We start from the raw sequence: 17,821 nt of genomic DNA on the forward strand, positions 1-17,821 counted from the left end.
AACCGTCCATCGCACTTTTCTTTCCAATTCCATCCGTCCGCTTATGCAGATCTGACCGAATCAGGCGGACGGTTGAGATCGAAAGACGAAATTGGATGGACGGTTTTAATGGTATCAATCATTGGTAAGGTCACAAGCATGCATCACAAACCCAATATTTTATTTCTACCCAAGCAAGCTAAATAAGCACCTAGTACACAACATGAATGAACAAAAGGAGGAAGAAGTATCAATGCCATGAAGTGAGAAATGCTCGCGAGGAACACTTACAGTGATCAATCATGGTCACATCACACTAATAAGCTGATCAAACATTCACATGAACAGACCTGCAAAAGACTGCCAGTAATAAACTGCTAAATACTGGAAGAAAGCAGGGGTGGCTTATCAAAGCAGAATTATGAGTATTAACGGGATTAAATGTGGCCAACTAAGTCACAGCTTCTTCAATCACTTGGCCCGACTTGCAGATAAGTTGATGAAGATGCTGACGGCTGATCAATCATTCTGACGATGGAAATAATACAGGGATCATGAAGCAAGTTTCACCTCCGGTGGTGGCTACCACGGTGGTCGTGCCTGTCTTGTGCGTTTTGCGAGGCCGAGTCTGGGATCCGACCGTATGAGCTTTTGTTACTCCAATGATCATGGCTCCAGTGGTGGTCCTTGGGGGAATGCGTAGCAGAAGGGTAGGGATGTGGACTGTGAGGACTGTGAGCAGGGGAAGTTTCATAGTGCAAGGGGCTCCTCCACCCTCTATCAGATAGGGACCTTCCCAAGTCTGGGCTCCTTGGTATTGGATTGTAGTTGTAGGGGCTGTACCTTGGTGAGTAACCTGGATATGAGGAAGAGAACACATGCTCTGTATCAGGCGCGCCATTGACTCTCAGGTCCGATGGCCACCTCTGTTCTTGGAAGTTCCATCCGTGGTGGTCCGAGGAATGGTCCAACCTATGATGGACCCGGTTTCTGACTGGGTTGGAACCTGATCCAGCGGACGGAGCAGCCCAACGATGGCGATCAGCAGTTTCAAGGATAGGTGCATTTATCCCGGGGAACTTTACAGTCATCTTTCTCTGTGGTGGTTCAGGCTCACTCCTCTCTGGAAGTTCTCCATCCTCATACTCTTCCTTTGTCTCTTCATCAGCATATATGGTGATTCCAGAAGGCTGGTCTTCATCGTCAACATCTGCAAAAGAATGAAAGTTCATATCAAGCTTAATCTAATAAAAGCTGTTGGGACATATAACAAGATCTGAAAGATGAATAACAAGCCATAGCACAAAGAAGCTTAAGTTGAATGAGAATTTCCAACTTAATTTTATTTACAATGATAGAATGAAGTCATACAACTATCTCTGGAATAACCTCTTATATTGGTGCTTCTGATACTGAGTTGGTCATCTCATGAATCAAAAGAACATGACAGCACGATCTGTTGTTATGCTAAAGAATTCAAGGAAAAAAGAAAACAAGCTCATCAATTTGGTCTTCTTACCTAATCCCTTCTGTCACCAGGATGAAATGAGAGTTCAAGTCATGAATCTCAAATTTTGGGCACAAGAATTCATTCATGAAAGGCCATACTGTCTTGATCACTAAAGGATATTCAACTGAAAAGTTGACCTAACAACTTGAAATTTCTCATATATACCTTAATCAAACAAACGATTTCCAAAATGACTGGTCATCAAATTTATCTATAACAAACCCAAAGCCATAACCAAGAAGAAAATTTAGACATCAATGTCTTGAATCATGACGGAAACTATTCAAAGCAGAATATAAATTTACATGCTGGATGAAAACTTTATAACAATACTTGACTGGTGCATTAACACTTGACAAGTTCAGCAGCAAAACAACTGAGTTCCACTGGCATGCATAACACATATTTAGAATTCCTAATCTTACAATTCCAAATACCTTTTCTTTTGTCAGTATTTTAGCTCGAAAAAAGAAGACAGACGGCCAAATTCCAGGCCATATCCAGGGCATGCCTGGATTTTTCAAACTAAAGATGGTAATAAGGCTTGCACAGAATAAGTACTATAGCTAGTTTAAGTAAATATTTAGGTGACATGCAAGTAAATGGTTACCGATCATCACATATCTTGTCCTTAGAGACTCAATGATAGATTCCATTAAGCTATTCCTTCACATATTTATCTATTCCTCTAATTCCTCCATTTCTCTTCTCATCTCCTTTTACCTTCCTCACCAGGTAAAATATGCCTAATTATTTTAAATAAAAAGGAAGGTGGCATGGCCAATCATTCCAGCTGTTGTCCTTTGCATTCTCCTTGCAGCTGTCCTATGATTAAAATGAGGGTTCACGCAGTCTCTGTTCACACATGTCCTTCACCAAATAAGCATCCTTCCTTCTGCTCTCACACACACGGTTACCCTTTCTATTTATTCTTCTATAATTCCATCTTTCTCTAACTTCTCTTTATTTTACTAATTTATCATTCAAAAACAATCAAGTTCCACTCTTTTAATTACCAAGTACATCTGACTGAAAATGTGTGATCCTGACAAGCCTTAGTTAGCTTCATTTCCTTTTTCTTGTTGTTTATAGGAAAAAAAGTATTACAATTTCAAGGTTGTTCATTACGAATCACAAGGACATCTACAAAAAGTTGTCAGTCAAAAGCAGCTTGTCGAGTTGTCAATTTAGCATACATAGAAGTAAACTTACCTAGATATCCAGGAGGGTATCCCATTTCACGCATCCGGTGAAACCAAGGCGGTGGATCATACTCCTGTTTAAAATTGACACATATTGTAAGTCAAAATCACTAGCAAAACTTAGTTCCAAGATCCTTCAGTAATATAGGAAAAGCAAAACTTATGACCACAGTATTAAAAAACTTAATCAAGTGTAAGTAATTGGAACATCGAAAAATATTCATCAATTCATTATAAAACAAAAAAAAATATTAAGTTCAATGTTTATAAAAAAACAAAACTAGACAATAAGTTTGATGCAGTAAAACAATCCTTAAAAATTTAAACATGTGCTGTACTTTACCTCACATTAATAAGAATCATCAAAAGCTTAAGCGTATGCTTTACTTTTTCATTATAAAAAAATGAAAGCTTTTAACATATGATGGCCTTGTGACAAAGGAACCCAGATACTCCACATGTGCATTATGGGCATGCCCCATCAATGCTGGCTAACAAGTAGCAATGCCTAGAAATAGTTGTTAAAGGAAAGAGTTAACTATGTTTATTTGGGTTTTGTTGGACATATGTCATGTGACTCTGAAGGCTTGAAGCCATCAATTAGTACCATGATTTGGGATACTATATCTGAATCTAGGGGATAAAATCCAATATTCTCATGCATAATTCCATAACTGATCACATTTAATTTCTACAAATAGAAATATGGGCATACTTGAACACAATTTCACATCTTCATATTTGCTCAAATCTTAGATATGAATTATCCATCAAGAGAAGAACATACATTTAAATAAAAGCAGATAGGAACAGGCAATCAACATAAAATGGATATGTCAGATTTTAGAGTAAATAAGAATGTGGGAACAGAAAATTTGAAATTAAATAAATCATCAATCACCACAGAATTCATCAATTAAGTCCACCTAGCCAAATAAGAAGAAAATGAATATAGCTGATGTTCTGATAGTTTAAACTGAGAAAAGCAGTTATCTTTCTTTATTTAATAATCTCACAGAGTTCTACAAAATGCAAATCCCAGATAATGTTGTCAAAACAAATTACTACCCATTCAGATATATCCAAACATATTTTAACCACTGAAAGTATTTATAATGATTTAAAGCAGAAGACATCTACTTGTATCTCTAAAGCACTTGCACTATATATTTCTAGTTTCTAATTTATCACAGATACAAGACCAAAAGAGCAGACAATTGGAAGGGCATATCACTTAAGAAGGTTAATATGCAATTCATTTCCAAAGAAGTCTATCCAAGAAAAATCACATAGGAGAATGACCAATAGTAACTATTGAATAATGGAAAGTATAGAATGCTTGCATAAGCAGCCAAATGTAACAACAGCATGCCTATATAATAATAGTTACGTGATATAAACAAGAGATTTATCAGAACTAAACATTGTTATTGTCATGGTTCAACAAACTTATTGTAAGATCTAGAAAACTCAGAAAGGAAAGAACTAGTGCTCCAAGTACAGCTGATTACCCCAATACCCAAGCATTCTCTTGTTTCAGCCCCAAGAACTCCTGCCTGCAAATCGTCAAATTTGCCTGGAGCTTTCTGATAATACCGAACTTGTGCATGGTTACCGGCAGTTGGATTTCGTTTTGAAGTGTGCATCTTGCGAGCATTGCTGATTGCAATATTATCACGGGGCTTCGGGCAATCCCTTAACGAGTGGCTATATGAGCCACAATTGAAACACCGGGAAGCTCCAAGAGCTTCTATGCTATGAATAAGCAAAATGAGAAGTTTATCAGTTCCTCAATATGTCACGGCAAAAAAAATCCAAAAAGGAAGAGATTAACATTATGGAAGAACACCTAATGTCATGCTGTAGAGAGAAGCCTACTTCAAATATGAAAAAAGAGGTATAATGGTAGATGAGCTCACTATTTGGCAGGACACACAAAAAAATATATTTATCAACAATGAGCAAATAAAAGATCAGCAATGACATGTTATATTTTTATTATAACATACAAATGGTGACTCAAAGAAGTGACTTGGCTGGAGACACATAAACAACAAAATCAGCTACATCAGTTAAAAATGCCAATGACACCAACCCCAATAACATTTGCGCCATAGGTCAAAGCCATGAAGGTACACAAAGACATTAATGACATCAGTGGGCTTTAAATATTACCTAAGCCAAAATGACAGCACATTTACATTTATCCTGCTTTAGAATCTGAATATGCAAGAAGTATTTTGTACATTTCTTGCAATGTCATAAGAAAACTGAGCATCAAGACTTGACTTGAATTGAAAGGAGACACCCGTATGAATTAAAAGAGAATTGCCTTTTCCATATCCATAAACAAAGACGAACAAACTACAGGAGTTTTATAATGCAATTACATGAAAAAGTGGAAAAAAATTTACCCTTCAGGGCCACTTGAACCATCAACTGAAGTTGATCCTAGAGTATACTCCCGGTCATAAAGAGGGACATCAGCCTCAAACTTGACTTTGTCCTTATCAACATCTTGTCTTGCCTGCTTGTCGACCCAGAATGTCTTACATGCAGAGGAAAGAAAAGACTCAACTTAATCCAACAGATAGTTGGTAATTCACATTGCAGATAAAAAAGGAAGCCTAATATGATCAGTGACCATTAACATATATACACCTAGCAATTTCGAGGATGAACCAAGATCATACCGACCTGAATGAGGGAACAACAATAAACAAGGTATTCAATCTATATATGAACAGATCTAATAATCACAAGGTTATATTCTTTTCCTTTTTATTTATACATTGACTGATCTGGCCTTTTCAGTTCATGCCATTTTCAAGTTCCTTAAGTAAATCATCACTTCCTACCTCTGGAAAACTATGGGGTATATTTCCCTCATATAGAATTTTGCTTTATTTTCTCATTGACAAAACAAAAAAACTGCACAGACAGATGAAAAATTGGAACAAAAATATCAAATATAAAAGTCCCACAGACATCTAATATAAAAGTTCCAAAGAAAATTAGATATACGTGATAAACACATCTAAAATACATGCGAAGTCTTAACTTAAAATCCTCACTCTGCAACTATCAAAGATTACTATGCTAGACCAAAATAATAATCAGATAGATTTAATTAATTCTTAGTCCACATACATACCACAACACTGGACTTCTTAGAGTCAACGTGTAGAGCTGGAAAATATGTCTCTTCACCATCCTCTAAGGGCACATCTTCAGATTCCTGTTAGATATCAACGAAAACCCCATTAAACTAGATCAGGAAAGAGCAGTTGGATCCTCAGTCTAAGCTACTTCCCACTCAGGAGCAAATTTGTTTCTCAGAAACTTGGGTTTTTTCAAGTATAAACTTAACTGCATTCAACTTCTGTTTAAAAAAAATTAACAAATTTAACATTATTGGTAACCAAACACTAACAAATGTTTCAGTAAACAGCAGGTACTTTTTTTAGCTGATAGTTTGGTGCTCATGAATTCTGAACCGGTTGAATAGTCTGATATCCTTGAAAAAGCACTATCTTCCCCATAAGACAACTTAGATATTAACAGAAATAGTGTTGTTTGTAAGAACTATGTTCCAAGAACCCAAGTGACCAACAAAATTCCATATAATGGTCAACTTCAGGACCAACATTATTTTTCCAATCATTTGAAACTATCAAACAAACAAATATGCAGAAGGTAGAAAAGCTAACTGAATAATATCTGTCAACACTCTCCAGTAAATTGATTATGCTTCAATAGTTTCCCTGTGTGTGGCCCTATCATGTTTCTTTATTCCTTGATGAATCATAAATAAATATGTCAGTGTCCATACATCATGTCTGTGCTCATGCAACATTCTATCAACTTTTAGTCTTTTAAAGAGAAATTTGTTCATCAAATAAACACTAAGATGTACATAGCTCATCATACAATCAGAAGAAAACAGACGGCGCATTACACTTGAAGAAAGCTGGTGCTTTGCCTGCCACTGAGACCACTGCTGCATAAGCCCCATAAGCTTCCTTTTGCTTTCTCTATAGGGCAACAGAAAAGAAGATGCAAGATAAGCTCTCCAAATGTATGCTTCCAGCAAACTCAAGGAAAATGCACAACTTGCAGGCAACAAATGAAAAGAACCAAATACACAAAACTGCTTCTTAGGCATGCTTCAAAGGGATGGGCATATATTAAATAAGAGCAGTTTCTTTCTATGCCAACCTTGCCAATGAGTTGTAGATAACACGGACAGATGGTTGCTTCTCAATATAGGTCATACGAGCTCTTTTTACTCCTGCTATAGCTATCATTGCATATTAGGGAAGAACATGAAAATACTCATATAAGAGTCAGGAACTAAGAAAGAGAAGTTAGATACAGAACATGTTTTTCTACCAAAGCCACAATTCAACCTGTTTCAAAAGAAAGCTAAATGCACCTTATTCCTCATAATGATGTCAATTCAGCCAGTTAACTCATAATAAATGCTTGATTAAAGGGGAAGTAACATAACCACGGACAGGATACGGCTTTCACCAATCACATTATTGTTGGAAGTGCTATTATTTAGTGTAGCAGCTCTGACTGTCTCCTTATTTTGTTCCCCCTCTCCTTTCAACTGGTCCACTATTGGGGATCCAACAATCTCGACTCTCTCATACAGAATGGTTTGTCGTTGGACCAGGTCATCTTCAAGGTCCATATCCAGCACATTAGGGTCATCTCCCCCTTCACCATTCCCTGTGAAAACCTCAACATTCTCTGTACCAAGAGGATCTTCCTTCATGGAAAATAATCTGGAAGGAGAATCAGTTTTGGCATCCCTGGATTCTGATCCTTCGTCGTCATCATCGTAATCACCATTATTGTTATTAGGACAAGATGATTCAAGATCAATGAAATCATCAGAACCCATCTACCAGCTTCAAGTTGATTCCCAAATAAATGATCCTGTATATGACTGCATAAATAAGATGGAGTAATGCTAAGCTCTTTTAATATGCAGAACAACTAAGCATGACTATAAAATGAACTATGACTAACAACTTCAACTGGCGTGTATGAAATATGCATGCATTGCTCTATAGAATCGAGCAACTAGGACGACTTCATAGAAGATAAATAAGTTTTTCTCAACACCACATGATACGGCAAGAATATAAGAATCTACAAGGATCATCAGAATATATATATATATATATATATATATATATATATATATATATATATATATATATATAAAGTAACTGGTGCACTATAAATTCTTCCAAAAGTAACTAAATTCTTGATTACTCATACGAATTTTCCTTTTTTTACTTTAAATTCTATTTAACATTCATTAACCTTTTTTTTCTCAAAATATAGAGTGAGAAGTCAACAATAAAGCACTGAGAGCGTAAACCAATCTCCAACTGTTCTAGAGCTTGTACATCAAGAGCAAATATTTCCAATCAACAGAAGTCCACAAAATGAACAAACACGGCAAATGGAAATGTAAGATGAAAAATTAGGGTTTGGTATCAAGGTCAGAGATGAGGAAGAGACGAAAGTTCCGAGCATACATGCCAAGAGGATGGTTTGCTGGAAACAGGCAACACTCAGGAAGGTGGGGCTAGGGTGGAATCAGTCGCTTCTCCAGGTGGAAGCAAAGCCCTCCTGATCGCCTTGTGTGCGGAGGACAGTGTGAGGGGAAGGGCACGGAGAGGAGGGTCGCTTGAGGCAGCAAAAGCGAATAGGAGATGAGGCACCGACCCCGACGGAGCGAAGCACAAATTGCCGTGTGAAGGCGGTGGCCGTCCGGGCTATCGACGAGGGATTCAACGAGAAAGAAAAACATACCCCGAAGGTTTCTGAGAGAACAGAATGGAGGAGAGAGAGAATCGAACCGGGAGTCCGCAGAGGTGGACGATGACGGACTTCCCCTTCGCCGGTGGATCGTCCGAGGAAGCTGCCGTCGGAATATGAAGGGGCGCGATTCGGACAGAGGAGACGATATTTATGTCAGCTAATGAATTCGGGTAATACTTTTGGCGTCAATTATCACACATGCACACCATTAAGGGCACAATGGTAAATACATTACCCAATCCCTAACCTTTCTAGCGCAGTCCGTTCCCAAACTTGGAATTGCGGCGGCTCCCCTTCCCTCGCCTCGCCGACGCTTCGCCTTCGTGTGTCGACGGAGAAGTCAGTACTATCTCCTTCTCATCATCTTTCTCTTCCCAAGTTTGTATCTTAGTCATGGTTCGATTTGATATTGCCTCCCTGCTTTATTCCTTGCTTTGCGTTCATAGTATGCTTCATTTGTCGTTTTACTTGCATGCGGATGTTTGGAATGGGACATTGAGGGAATAAATTGGCGAATTTTCTGTCTGTTTTCTTTCCTAATTTATCTTAGGTGTTGTTGTTTGTTGTTTTTTTAGATTGAAACTGGTATAATGCTTGATCCGTTTTCGTTCTTTATCGAAGATGGAATTACATATGACATAGTGACCTTGTCTGCCCCTTAATTTGGGATCTTTCTTCTGATAGTTTGTTACTTTTGTTCGTGATTGGTGCATGCTTACTTTTTCTTGATTAAATGTCTGCTTGCTAGATTGAGTATTAAGGCTTTCTAAAAGTTCTGTTAGAATCAATCGCATAGTTGGGTATGCCTTTGGTCATAGAGTTCATCAGGTAAATAACTTGCATATATCTTTCGTATGTGACGATGAAAATATCAAGTCTAATCTTTTATTGGTTTTTGTGTTACGCTTGCACTGATGAAAATTAAAATTTCTCTACTAGCTGATTGACAATTTTTTTTAGTTTGTTGTTATTTGCATTGTCAACTAACTAATTGATCTAGAATCGCTTAATAAATAGTGGTGATCTTCTATTCTTTTATGTGCTTAAATTTTATTTTGATATTGACATATTTTCCAAGTATTACACATTATTTAGAAGTAATACGATTAAATTCGTGGTCTAACCATTTGATCCACTAGTCCCACTACTGATCATGTGACCAATCGTCTGGTAATGAAGTTTGTCAATTTGGTGTTTGTAATCTTGTTCTCTGATACCAAACAATTATATGCTAATTGACTAGCAGGGTTTGGCAATTACGTCTAGCAAATGTATAGATTCGTGGATTGCCATATAGAAAGGAAGAAGAAAACACTATGGAAATTCATAAACTAGAGGTACTACACAAGAATTACAAGACACTAGGTCACATGTCCCAAATCCTACATCAGCTAGTATTGATAAATCATAATAAACTAAATGTCAGCACAAAATATAAAATGGGAAGGGAACAGTCAACCATTATTTTGCTATCCAACTGTTAAGAGTTCTTTAAATATGATATCATGATTGTTTGGGTTTTGGAATTAATGTTACACAAAAATGAAGAGTCGAACAAGAGGTGTCATTTGAGGTACTTATGTCTGGATCTAAGCATATAATTTCATGATTAGACAAATATAATTAAGTTAATGACAGAAAGGTTATTTTCAAACTGGCTAAAGAACAGTTAAGCTTGAATTACTTCTTAAGTTCTTATTACATTTTTTTTTCAACATACATGCATAATAGTTATATCCTAAATGGATATGCATATTAAGCTGAGCAAACCCAATTCCCCTACTATCCGATGTACAATGGTTTTGCTTTATGTTTTTTTAGTATTGTGTTTGTGTATTGCTTTTATTTTGTTGTACATGTGTGAAAGTGTTCTCTGTGTGTAGTGTTCATTGTCAAATGTAAAATTCTTTTTCTCTGCAGTTAGCAGCTTGTGATCTCTCTTTAAAACTATGGCATTGCGAGGAGTTTGGCAGCTACAGAAGCTGATAGTGAGCTATTGTGATTGGGGAGGAAGTAGCAGGGGGATCAGGTAGTGTTCTCGATAGAATATCCATCTGATAAATACCTAATTGGACTGTTTTTAAACCTTTGAAAGCTGATATAAAGCTGGAGGTAATAAGGCTGCATCATTATATAGCACGAAATGAATGCTCGGGCTGTGTAATCAATTAGTATTGGTATTTTCAGTTGTCCTGCCAGCTTTAGTTCAGCTTTGACATAGCAGTTTTAGGTGAACTAGGCTGTCTCACATGATTGATTCTTGTTTACATTAAGTTTTGCTGATATGCATCATACGCATTTGCAAATGGATTTTTTTTTTCTTGTATGATTTTGTATGTATTTGTTTGTGTATGTTTTCCCTTCTATCAATGATAGACATACACATTTATGTTGAGCATGCATAGCTGTGTGATGTGGCAAACTTGAGGTCTGTGAACTACATTTATTATTTATATTGTAAAGTAGAGGTATATGTATTTTTATATACATATGTATATAAAAATATATTTATATACATATGTTTATAAAAATATAAACATATGTTTATATATATAGATGACATGTTTCTTTTAAACAGATTTAGTTAATTCAATGTGCTTTGCTTCCAAATGGAAGACATGTTTCTTTTAAACATGTGTTTTCTTGACACATTTAGATGGTGAAGTAGTCATTTAGATTCCTTACTATCTAACTAAATCTGTTACACATTGGTAACTTCTTTCTCTGGATCTTTAGACTAATGATCAAGATTAATCGTAATGTATGGCCACAGTGGAATTTGAATATGGCAAGGCATCATAACAGGACTACAGTCATCCTGTCCCACTTCAAGGGCTGGTGTCCCCCATAATATTTCAAGTAGGGGTTACACAAACAGGGAAAGAGTTGGACCAATATCTCCTAGTTATTATTGGTTATTTGTATAGCATTTATTTTGTATTTATGTAATATTCAAGATTAGTTTTTGAATCAGTGTTAGATTGGGATATTCATGCACTTTAGCCCTAACAAATGAAGGCGATTGTAAGTGATTAAGGCTATGCTTGATTTTAAATGCTCTATTGTGTACGATAAATAAATTTATTTTGGTAGATACTCTTTAGCTCTTAGCCTTGGAGGCTGTTTCATCACTTTATATTGAACTTCTTATTGGAGAAGAAGTTAGATTAAAAAAACCATTTGAAAAAAGATGCTATGGTAATACACGGTCGTTCATGCACATTTTGAAAGTGAGATGACCATGAATTTTATTCAGTGTAGTGATGTTTAAGTAAACCATTGGTTATTGTAAAAGATATCCAAATTTCATTCTGCCATTTTTACTTGTCTTTGGCTCTTTGGACATGCATTTCAAGAAACTGCTTGGATATGCGTTGAAGGTACTGGGAGTATTTCATCATCTTCTTGGACATTGTATGGTTGACCTTGGACTCACTTGTTAGTGGTTGTGGCCTAGTTCTTTCATTTCGAAATTGGTTAAGAAGGTCTATGCTCCATGGTTGTCTTCTTTATTAATCAGGTGCTTGAATGACAGGGGCTTTATGGAAACTCATTTGCCAGCTTTCAAGGAAAAGAACCCTCAGCTAGAGGTAGTAATGGAGCTTGTTCGTGGTCAGCATCCTCATCTGAAGGGCTTTTACAGTAAGATTTTTTCTCCTTTTTTTAGTATGATCTGCATCCTCATTGAGCATGAACTTTAAAGTCATATTATCTACTTGAGCTGAATGTCAAGTTATTTTAGTGATAGTTTCTGTGTTTTACAGATTGGATGATAATTACTCTCTGACTAAAGAAGAATGTAGACTATTATGATGTCTTGATAATTATGTGATGTAATACTAAGTGATCAAATGTCCTCGTTCTACAGAGAATTAAGGAATGGGTTTCTACCAAAAATCAAAACACTTTTTATTTGGTTTAAGTGCGTTAGAGCATTGTTCTTCTGGGGTGTAATAATATTCCATTTACATGCAGAGAATCACAACCAGCGGGTGGTTTGTGTTAAAAATTTAATGCCAGAGGACGTACTACTGCATGCTACTAGACTAAGGAATGCGTTAGGAAGGAAGGTTGTGAAACTGAGAACAAGGCATGTCACGAAGCATCCCAGTGTTCAGGGCACATGGACAACTGCACTCAAATTTTGAATGGAACAGCTTGGGTATCACTTATTTCATGTGTTCTGTTGTTATGTGTAAATTGTGTTAATTTAATTATGTTGATTAATCAATTTTGGAGCTTATTTTAATTGAGTACTGATTTGATGTAGGTTATATTGGGTTTCATTGCGATATGGGATGTCATATGAATGTTGAACTTGTTTAGCTTAGTTGGGAGAAGAGATAGGGTTCACAGATTATATAATACCCTTTGTACCTGTCTGTATATATGGGAGGGATTTTAGCAATATGCAATAATGTGGGGTACATAACATCTTCCATATGGTTTCCCATCACCTTCTCTCTCTCTCTCTCTCTCTCTCTCTCTCTCTCTCTCTCTCTCTCTCTGTGTTTCTATTTTTTTGTTCTCTTCCATTCTCTACCCTACATCTTGCCAACATTGTCAATATAGGATGACCCTGGCGGACAGCCAAAGATAATGAGTGTGATGCTGATGAGGGAAGCAGGGAAAGGTAGTGTCGCTGATAATATTTGTGGTGTTTCATTGTCTTGTGATCATGCTAGAAAGGTAATCAGTCAATGTAGGGGCTGTTTGGTCCATGAAAATATTTCAACTTGTTGAACATGATGATGATGTCTTTCTTCTCGATCATGGCACCAGTTTTTGTAAATCAATAATGTTATTTTTTATGGAATTAGTGTCCAATTTTGTTTCTTTAAATGATCAATATCTTTGTTGAAAAGTTAAAAAATGAATTTGATGAATGGCCAGAGTCAACCACTATAGGCCATGTGGATTTTAGCCATTTGTTGATCTATTTTGGCTTCCGGCATTGAGGGCAAAGTTGACACAGGAGTCACAACACCCATTTATCTTGTGTAAACTTATCATTTCTTTCTCTGACAATCTCTTCTAAGTAAAACAAGTCATTGGAGCGTAGCATTTATTTAATCTATTTTTCTTTCAGAATTGTTAGTATGTTTGATTTATAATAGTTTTTATATGTCATCTTGCTGGAAATTCAGCATACTATACTTCTATTTGATGTGCCATTGAATTTTCTGATGGTTACTAGTGAGCATATTAATCAATTGAAGTCCTGTATCGTGATGAATGCTTGAGATGTTAGTTATCCTTTGAATGGTACTACTTCTATACACAAGGATCATTTTCCCTGTCTCGAGAGAGATGTATGTCAGGATTAATGGGTCATCAACTAGTTAGTCTTCTGGTGCAGTTGGATGAGATGTGTCCCCAGCGTTGTGGCTGAGCGGCACATTAGCAGCGGGAGTGCTATATTTTGTCTTTCGAGGGATTAGCTAAGATGATCCATTTTGAGTCATCTGTCATCCTAATTATGTAGCCACTGTGAGATGATTGATGTTATCTGCTATCTGTTGTTTCATGTGATACATTGGATGTAATAGTAGTGTCTTGTCAAGGACTTCATACTGAATGATTATTCGTGTTACCTGCTTAACAATTATGACAGTTCATCTTATTCTTTTTGTGGCTAAAATCTATTTGTTATATTTCAGGGTGATCGAGCTATATGGGATAGTTTGTGGTGCTGTTGCTGACTGAGAGAGTTATCGGTCACTCTTGGGTCTTAATATGCTCAGCTGATGGAATCTTCATCTCTAGATAAATACTTGTTTCAGCTCAATAAACATTTGATCTCTGTACTCAAAACATTTGAAGGTTTTTTTATGGATGTAGTTTAACTTATCTAAATGAAGATGCTTGGATCCATCCCTCTTATTCCCCAATGTGAGTGTCAGCAATCAAGCATCCATCAGCGAAGCCAAGAGTACTTACTGCAGAGTCTCAATGAAGTTAACTCATCACTCCAGTATTGAAGTTTGGTGTTCTGCTGATGCTTTCAATTGCAATCTGCTTTGCTTTGGGTATGGAATTCTTGGCATGGAAGAGACTTAAACTGGTGTTTCAGATCCAATGATTTCCAATACAATCTCTACCAGCTAAAAGCAGAGAGATTGAGGGAGTCTAAGAGATGCCATCCTAATTCAACAGTTGTCATTTGTTATATTGTTGTTTCAAATGGAAGTTATTGTTTGGTTGCTGAGACATTTGGTGGTTTATGTTATTTGAAGTTTGCTGAGACATTATGGCTATTGAATTTGTTGTGCTGCTCACTTGCATTAATCTCTTATGCCCAAACTTTCCATATTTCATTCATCATTCTCTGGTTTTCTAGTGGCCTTTGTTTCTATCATCACATTGTGAGTCTGTTGTTTGAGTTATTTGATGTGCCATCAACCTATTGAAGCTTTCAGGGTTCTGAGCACTATTGAAATGAATCCTCTCAGCTAGTGATGGATTAACATGTCTAAAAATCAACTTAGTATTCATTCAACTAAACATCTGCAAGTGGATGTGTTCTTCATTTATGCTACCAAAATTCCTACAGTGCATGCATAAACACTAAACACACAAACAAACAAAAGAATCCCTCGCAAATTAAGAGAACATAAATCCAAAAATCTAATCAAAATCTTTGTGGCTGGATCATCAAATCATTCATGTACTAAATGCCAAGAAGTGGCCATATTCCATGCTTCCTACCATCTTGATTCACACATGCATACACTTTGTCCTCCTTAAGGTATCAAACTAGAGAGAATGCCTCCACATTATGCTGCCTCTTAACCTGCTCACACACCATCTTCTCCGGTCAAGGATGGCAACCTAACTCCTTCCCTGTGTTCATGCACCTCAGCTTTGGTGCTTGTCCTCTTTCAAGGAGAAGCCACTGCATTATTGCATCTGCTTCACCACCATGGCCTCTCTTCCCCTCCCCCTCCCCCCACTCACAGGAACAATGGAAGGTGGGACCAGAACCAACCGAGAGAGACAAAACTTTTGGATCTGCAATCATTCATCACCTCAAGTGGCCATCTCAAGCAACCTGTGATGATTCACTGTCACCAACAGCTCCTTTTGTTTCATGTCCATCTCATGGTCGTTTGCGAGTCTCAATGCAAAAGATTTGCCGAGCAAGAAGAAATCCAGACTGGTCCTCCTAAGCTTCAAGAGAGAGAGTGAGAGAGAGAGCTCTCCAACATTGTTCATCAAGAAATTAACCTTATTAGACTTCGACATGTGAATTCGAAACTCGAAAACATAATATGACACAAATATAATAAATATCGGATGATATAGAGAAAGATATATGATTCAAACTCATCACCTTATTATATTAATAACCATAAAAATTAAGCTCTTATTAGGAAAGAACTCAATTTATAGCTTTCTATGGTTTGCATCTTATTTTGCAATTAACCTATCTAAATACCCATATCTTTGGATGATTAATACAGAAAAAGTACATATCTTTTAAATTAGATCATATCTGATGTATTCAAATAATTGAATCACATCTTGTGATTGGATCATAAATGTATGTGGAAAGATAAGTAGAGGATAAATTATATTAAACATTATTCTCATAAGATATGGGTGGCTCCAATCATGAATGGTGAGTGATATTTTGCTTAGATTCGATCGATCCATCACATCAGTTGTACCAACAAGAGGAATATGGTGATGTAGAATCCAATTATTTGATCGATCTAAGTCTGTACAGCATTTGCTATATCGTTAAACATATTATATCCACAAATTATCATCATAATCCAAGAAATAATTGAGGAGGATCTATTTCAAATGAGTAAAATATCCGTAATTTTTGTTATGTGTCATTACCGTTAATCATATAATCGGATTAAATATCATTTATGGATTCCGTCCATCCTAAACTCGAATAATAAATATTATTTATTATATAATGTCTCGATATTCGGGTGTCTTTTTTCCTACTTGATAAAAGTATCGTCATACTTTTACCTAAATGATTTGATCATTGATTTTATTCAAAAAATCTCTAATTTTGATAATTTATTATCATAATTTTTTATTTTTATGATAATTAATCATTGATATTTTGAATAACTTATATGATTAAGTCATTTTAGTAAAAAAAAAATTAAAAGTACTTTAGTCTAAATATAAAAAAATACCCTCAGGTAAAAACGAATATGGGAGACACTATCAGGTAACAAAAATCAATAGTCGAGGTTTTTTTCGATAGAATACCCTATCATTATATCTACTGAATTATTTGGTCACTTTTCGCTTTCTTTGAACAGATTCCTCTCAAGGCAAAAATAAAATAAAAGGAAAAAAAATATTTCAATGCTTCCTTATTTTTTCTTGGGTTCAAGTTATTTATTTTTTTATTTTTGAAAATACAAGTAGCTGTTATGTCATTTTAAGGGGAATAGAAAGAGATTTAATTGTTCTTCAAATATGGTACAGAGTGGGTGGACAAAAAATGTGCTTCTTAATTGCCAATCGGATGCATTCATCAACATTTTTGCATTCTCTTTTCTTTTGAGGAGAGTGTCGGAGATTAAATTAAACTTTATGATCAATTGAATACTTAGTTTAAGAGTTCCACTTAAGTTAGAAGATCAATCTAATTAAAGTCGAACTCTTGAATTGGTCTCCAATAAATACAGAGAAATCTATGCTCCAAGAAATTGTTAGTAATTGTGATTAATAATTTTTTTATTTATCAAAGCCTCTCTCTCTCTCTCTCTCTCTCTCTCTCTCTCTCTCTCTTTTGGGTTCTATCATCATTTTTATAAGTATTGTTACATTCCATGAAAAAATTACAAACAAATAGACAGTAGTTGTAATTATGATGAATAAAAGTTTTTAATCATCATTGTTACATATTTTTTTCTTTATTTTAAAAAATAAATTCAACACAGAGATATTATTATTTATATATTTATTTTTATAATAGATAAGTGATGAAGACGAGATACGAGCCCCCAATACTTTACGATGAATTATTAAATTTTTTTTAAAATTATGTTGAATATGAGTTTTCGAACATTCAACTTTTGACAAGTGAGTGAAGACGAGATACGAGCCCCCAATACTTTACGATGAATTATTAATTTTTTTAAAATTATATTGAATATGAGTTTTCGAACGCTCAACTTTTGACAAGTGAGTGAAGACGAGATACGAGCCTCCAATACTTTACGATGAATTATTAATTTTTTTTAAAATTATGTTGAATATGAGTTTTCGAACGCTCAACAAGCGAGTCTGATACACAATCATTAGACTA

At 35.7% G+C, this 17,821-nt stretch overlaps 2 protein-coding genes across 5 annotated transcripts; one reads left to right on the plus strand and one right to left on the minus strand.

Moving 5' to 3' along the window:
• Positions 1 to 139: 139 nt before the first annotated feature.
• On the minus strand, positions 140 to 8,708 carry LOC135585096 (uncharacterized). Of its 4 annotated transcripts, XM_065152781.1 has the most exons (10): positions 8,574 to 8,657; positions 8,250 to 8,489; positions 7,216 to 7,648; positions 6,910 to 6,991; positions 6,650 to 6,725; positions 5,846 to 5,929; positions 5,106 to 5,239; positions 4,203 to 4,446; positions 2,702 to 2,765; positions 140 to 1,189 (listed from the first exon to the last, which is right to left on the minus strand). In XM_065152781.1, exons 3-10 carry the CDS (start codon positions 7,601 to 7,603, stop codon positions 546 to 548), a joined length of 1,716 nt encoding a protein of 571 aa, XP_065008853.1. In that variant the 5' UTR covers positions 7,604 to 7,648; positions 8,250 to 8,489; positions 8,574 to 8,657; the 3' UTR covers positions 140 to 545. The 4 variants fall into 4 exon arrangements, with proteins under 4 accessions (XP_065008853.1, XP_065008850.1, XP_065008852.1 ...); XM_065152778.1 differs by lacking the exon at positions 8,250 to 8,489 and having other exon boundaries at positions 8,574 to 8,708; XM_065152780.1 differs by lacking the exon at positions 8,250 to 8,489 and having other exon boundaries at positions 7,216 to 7,638; positions 8,574 to 8,686.
• A 32-nt stretch (positions 8,709 to 8,740) lies between these two features.
• On the plus strand, positions 8,741 to 14,409 carry LOC103985402 (large ribosomal subunit protein mL43). Its single transcript, XM_009403079.3, has 5 exons — positions 8,741 to 8,874; positions 10,456 to 10,564; positions 12,071 to 12,177; positions 12,511 to 12,697; positions 14,196 to 14,409. The coding sequence occupies exons 2-4, from the start codon at positions 10,485 to 10,487 to the stop codon at positions 12,681 to 12,683; spliced, it is 360 nt and encodes a 119-aa protein (XP_009401354.2). The 5' UTR covers positions 8,741 to 8,874; positions 10,456 to 10,484; the 3' UTR covers positions 12,684 to 12,697; positions 14,196 to 14,409.
• Positions 14,410 to 17,821: the final 3,412 nt, after the last annotated feature.

The sequence above is a fragment of the Musa acuminata genome, chromosome BXJ3-5, assembly GCF_036884655.1.
Source record: "Musa acuminata AAA Group cultivar baxijiao chromosome BXJ3-5, Cavendish_Baxijiao_AAA, whole genome shotgun sequence".
Lineage (NCBI taxonomy): Eukaryota > Viridiplantae > Streptophyta > Magnoliopsida > Zingiberales > Musaceae > Musa > Musa acuminata.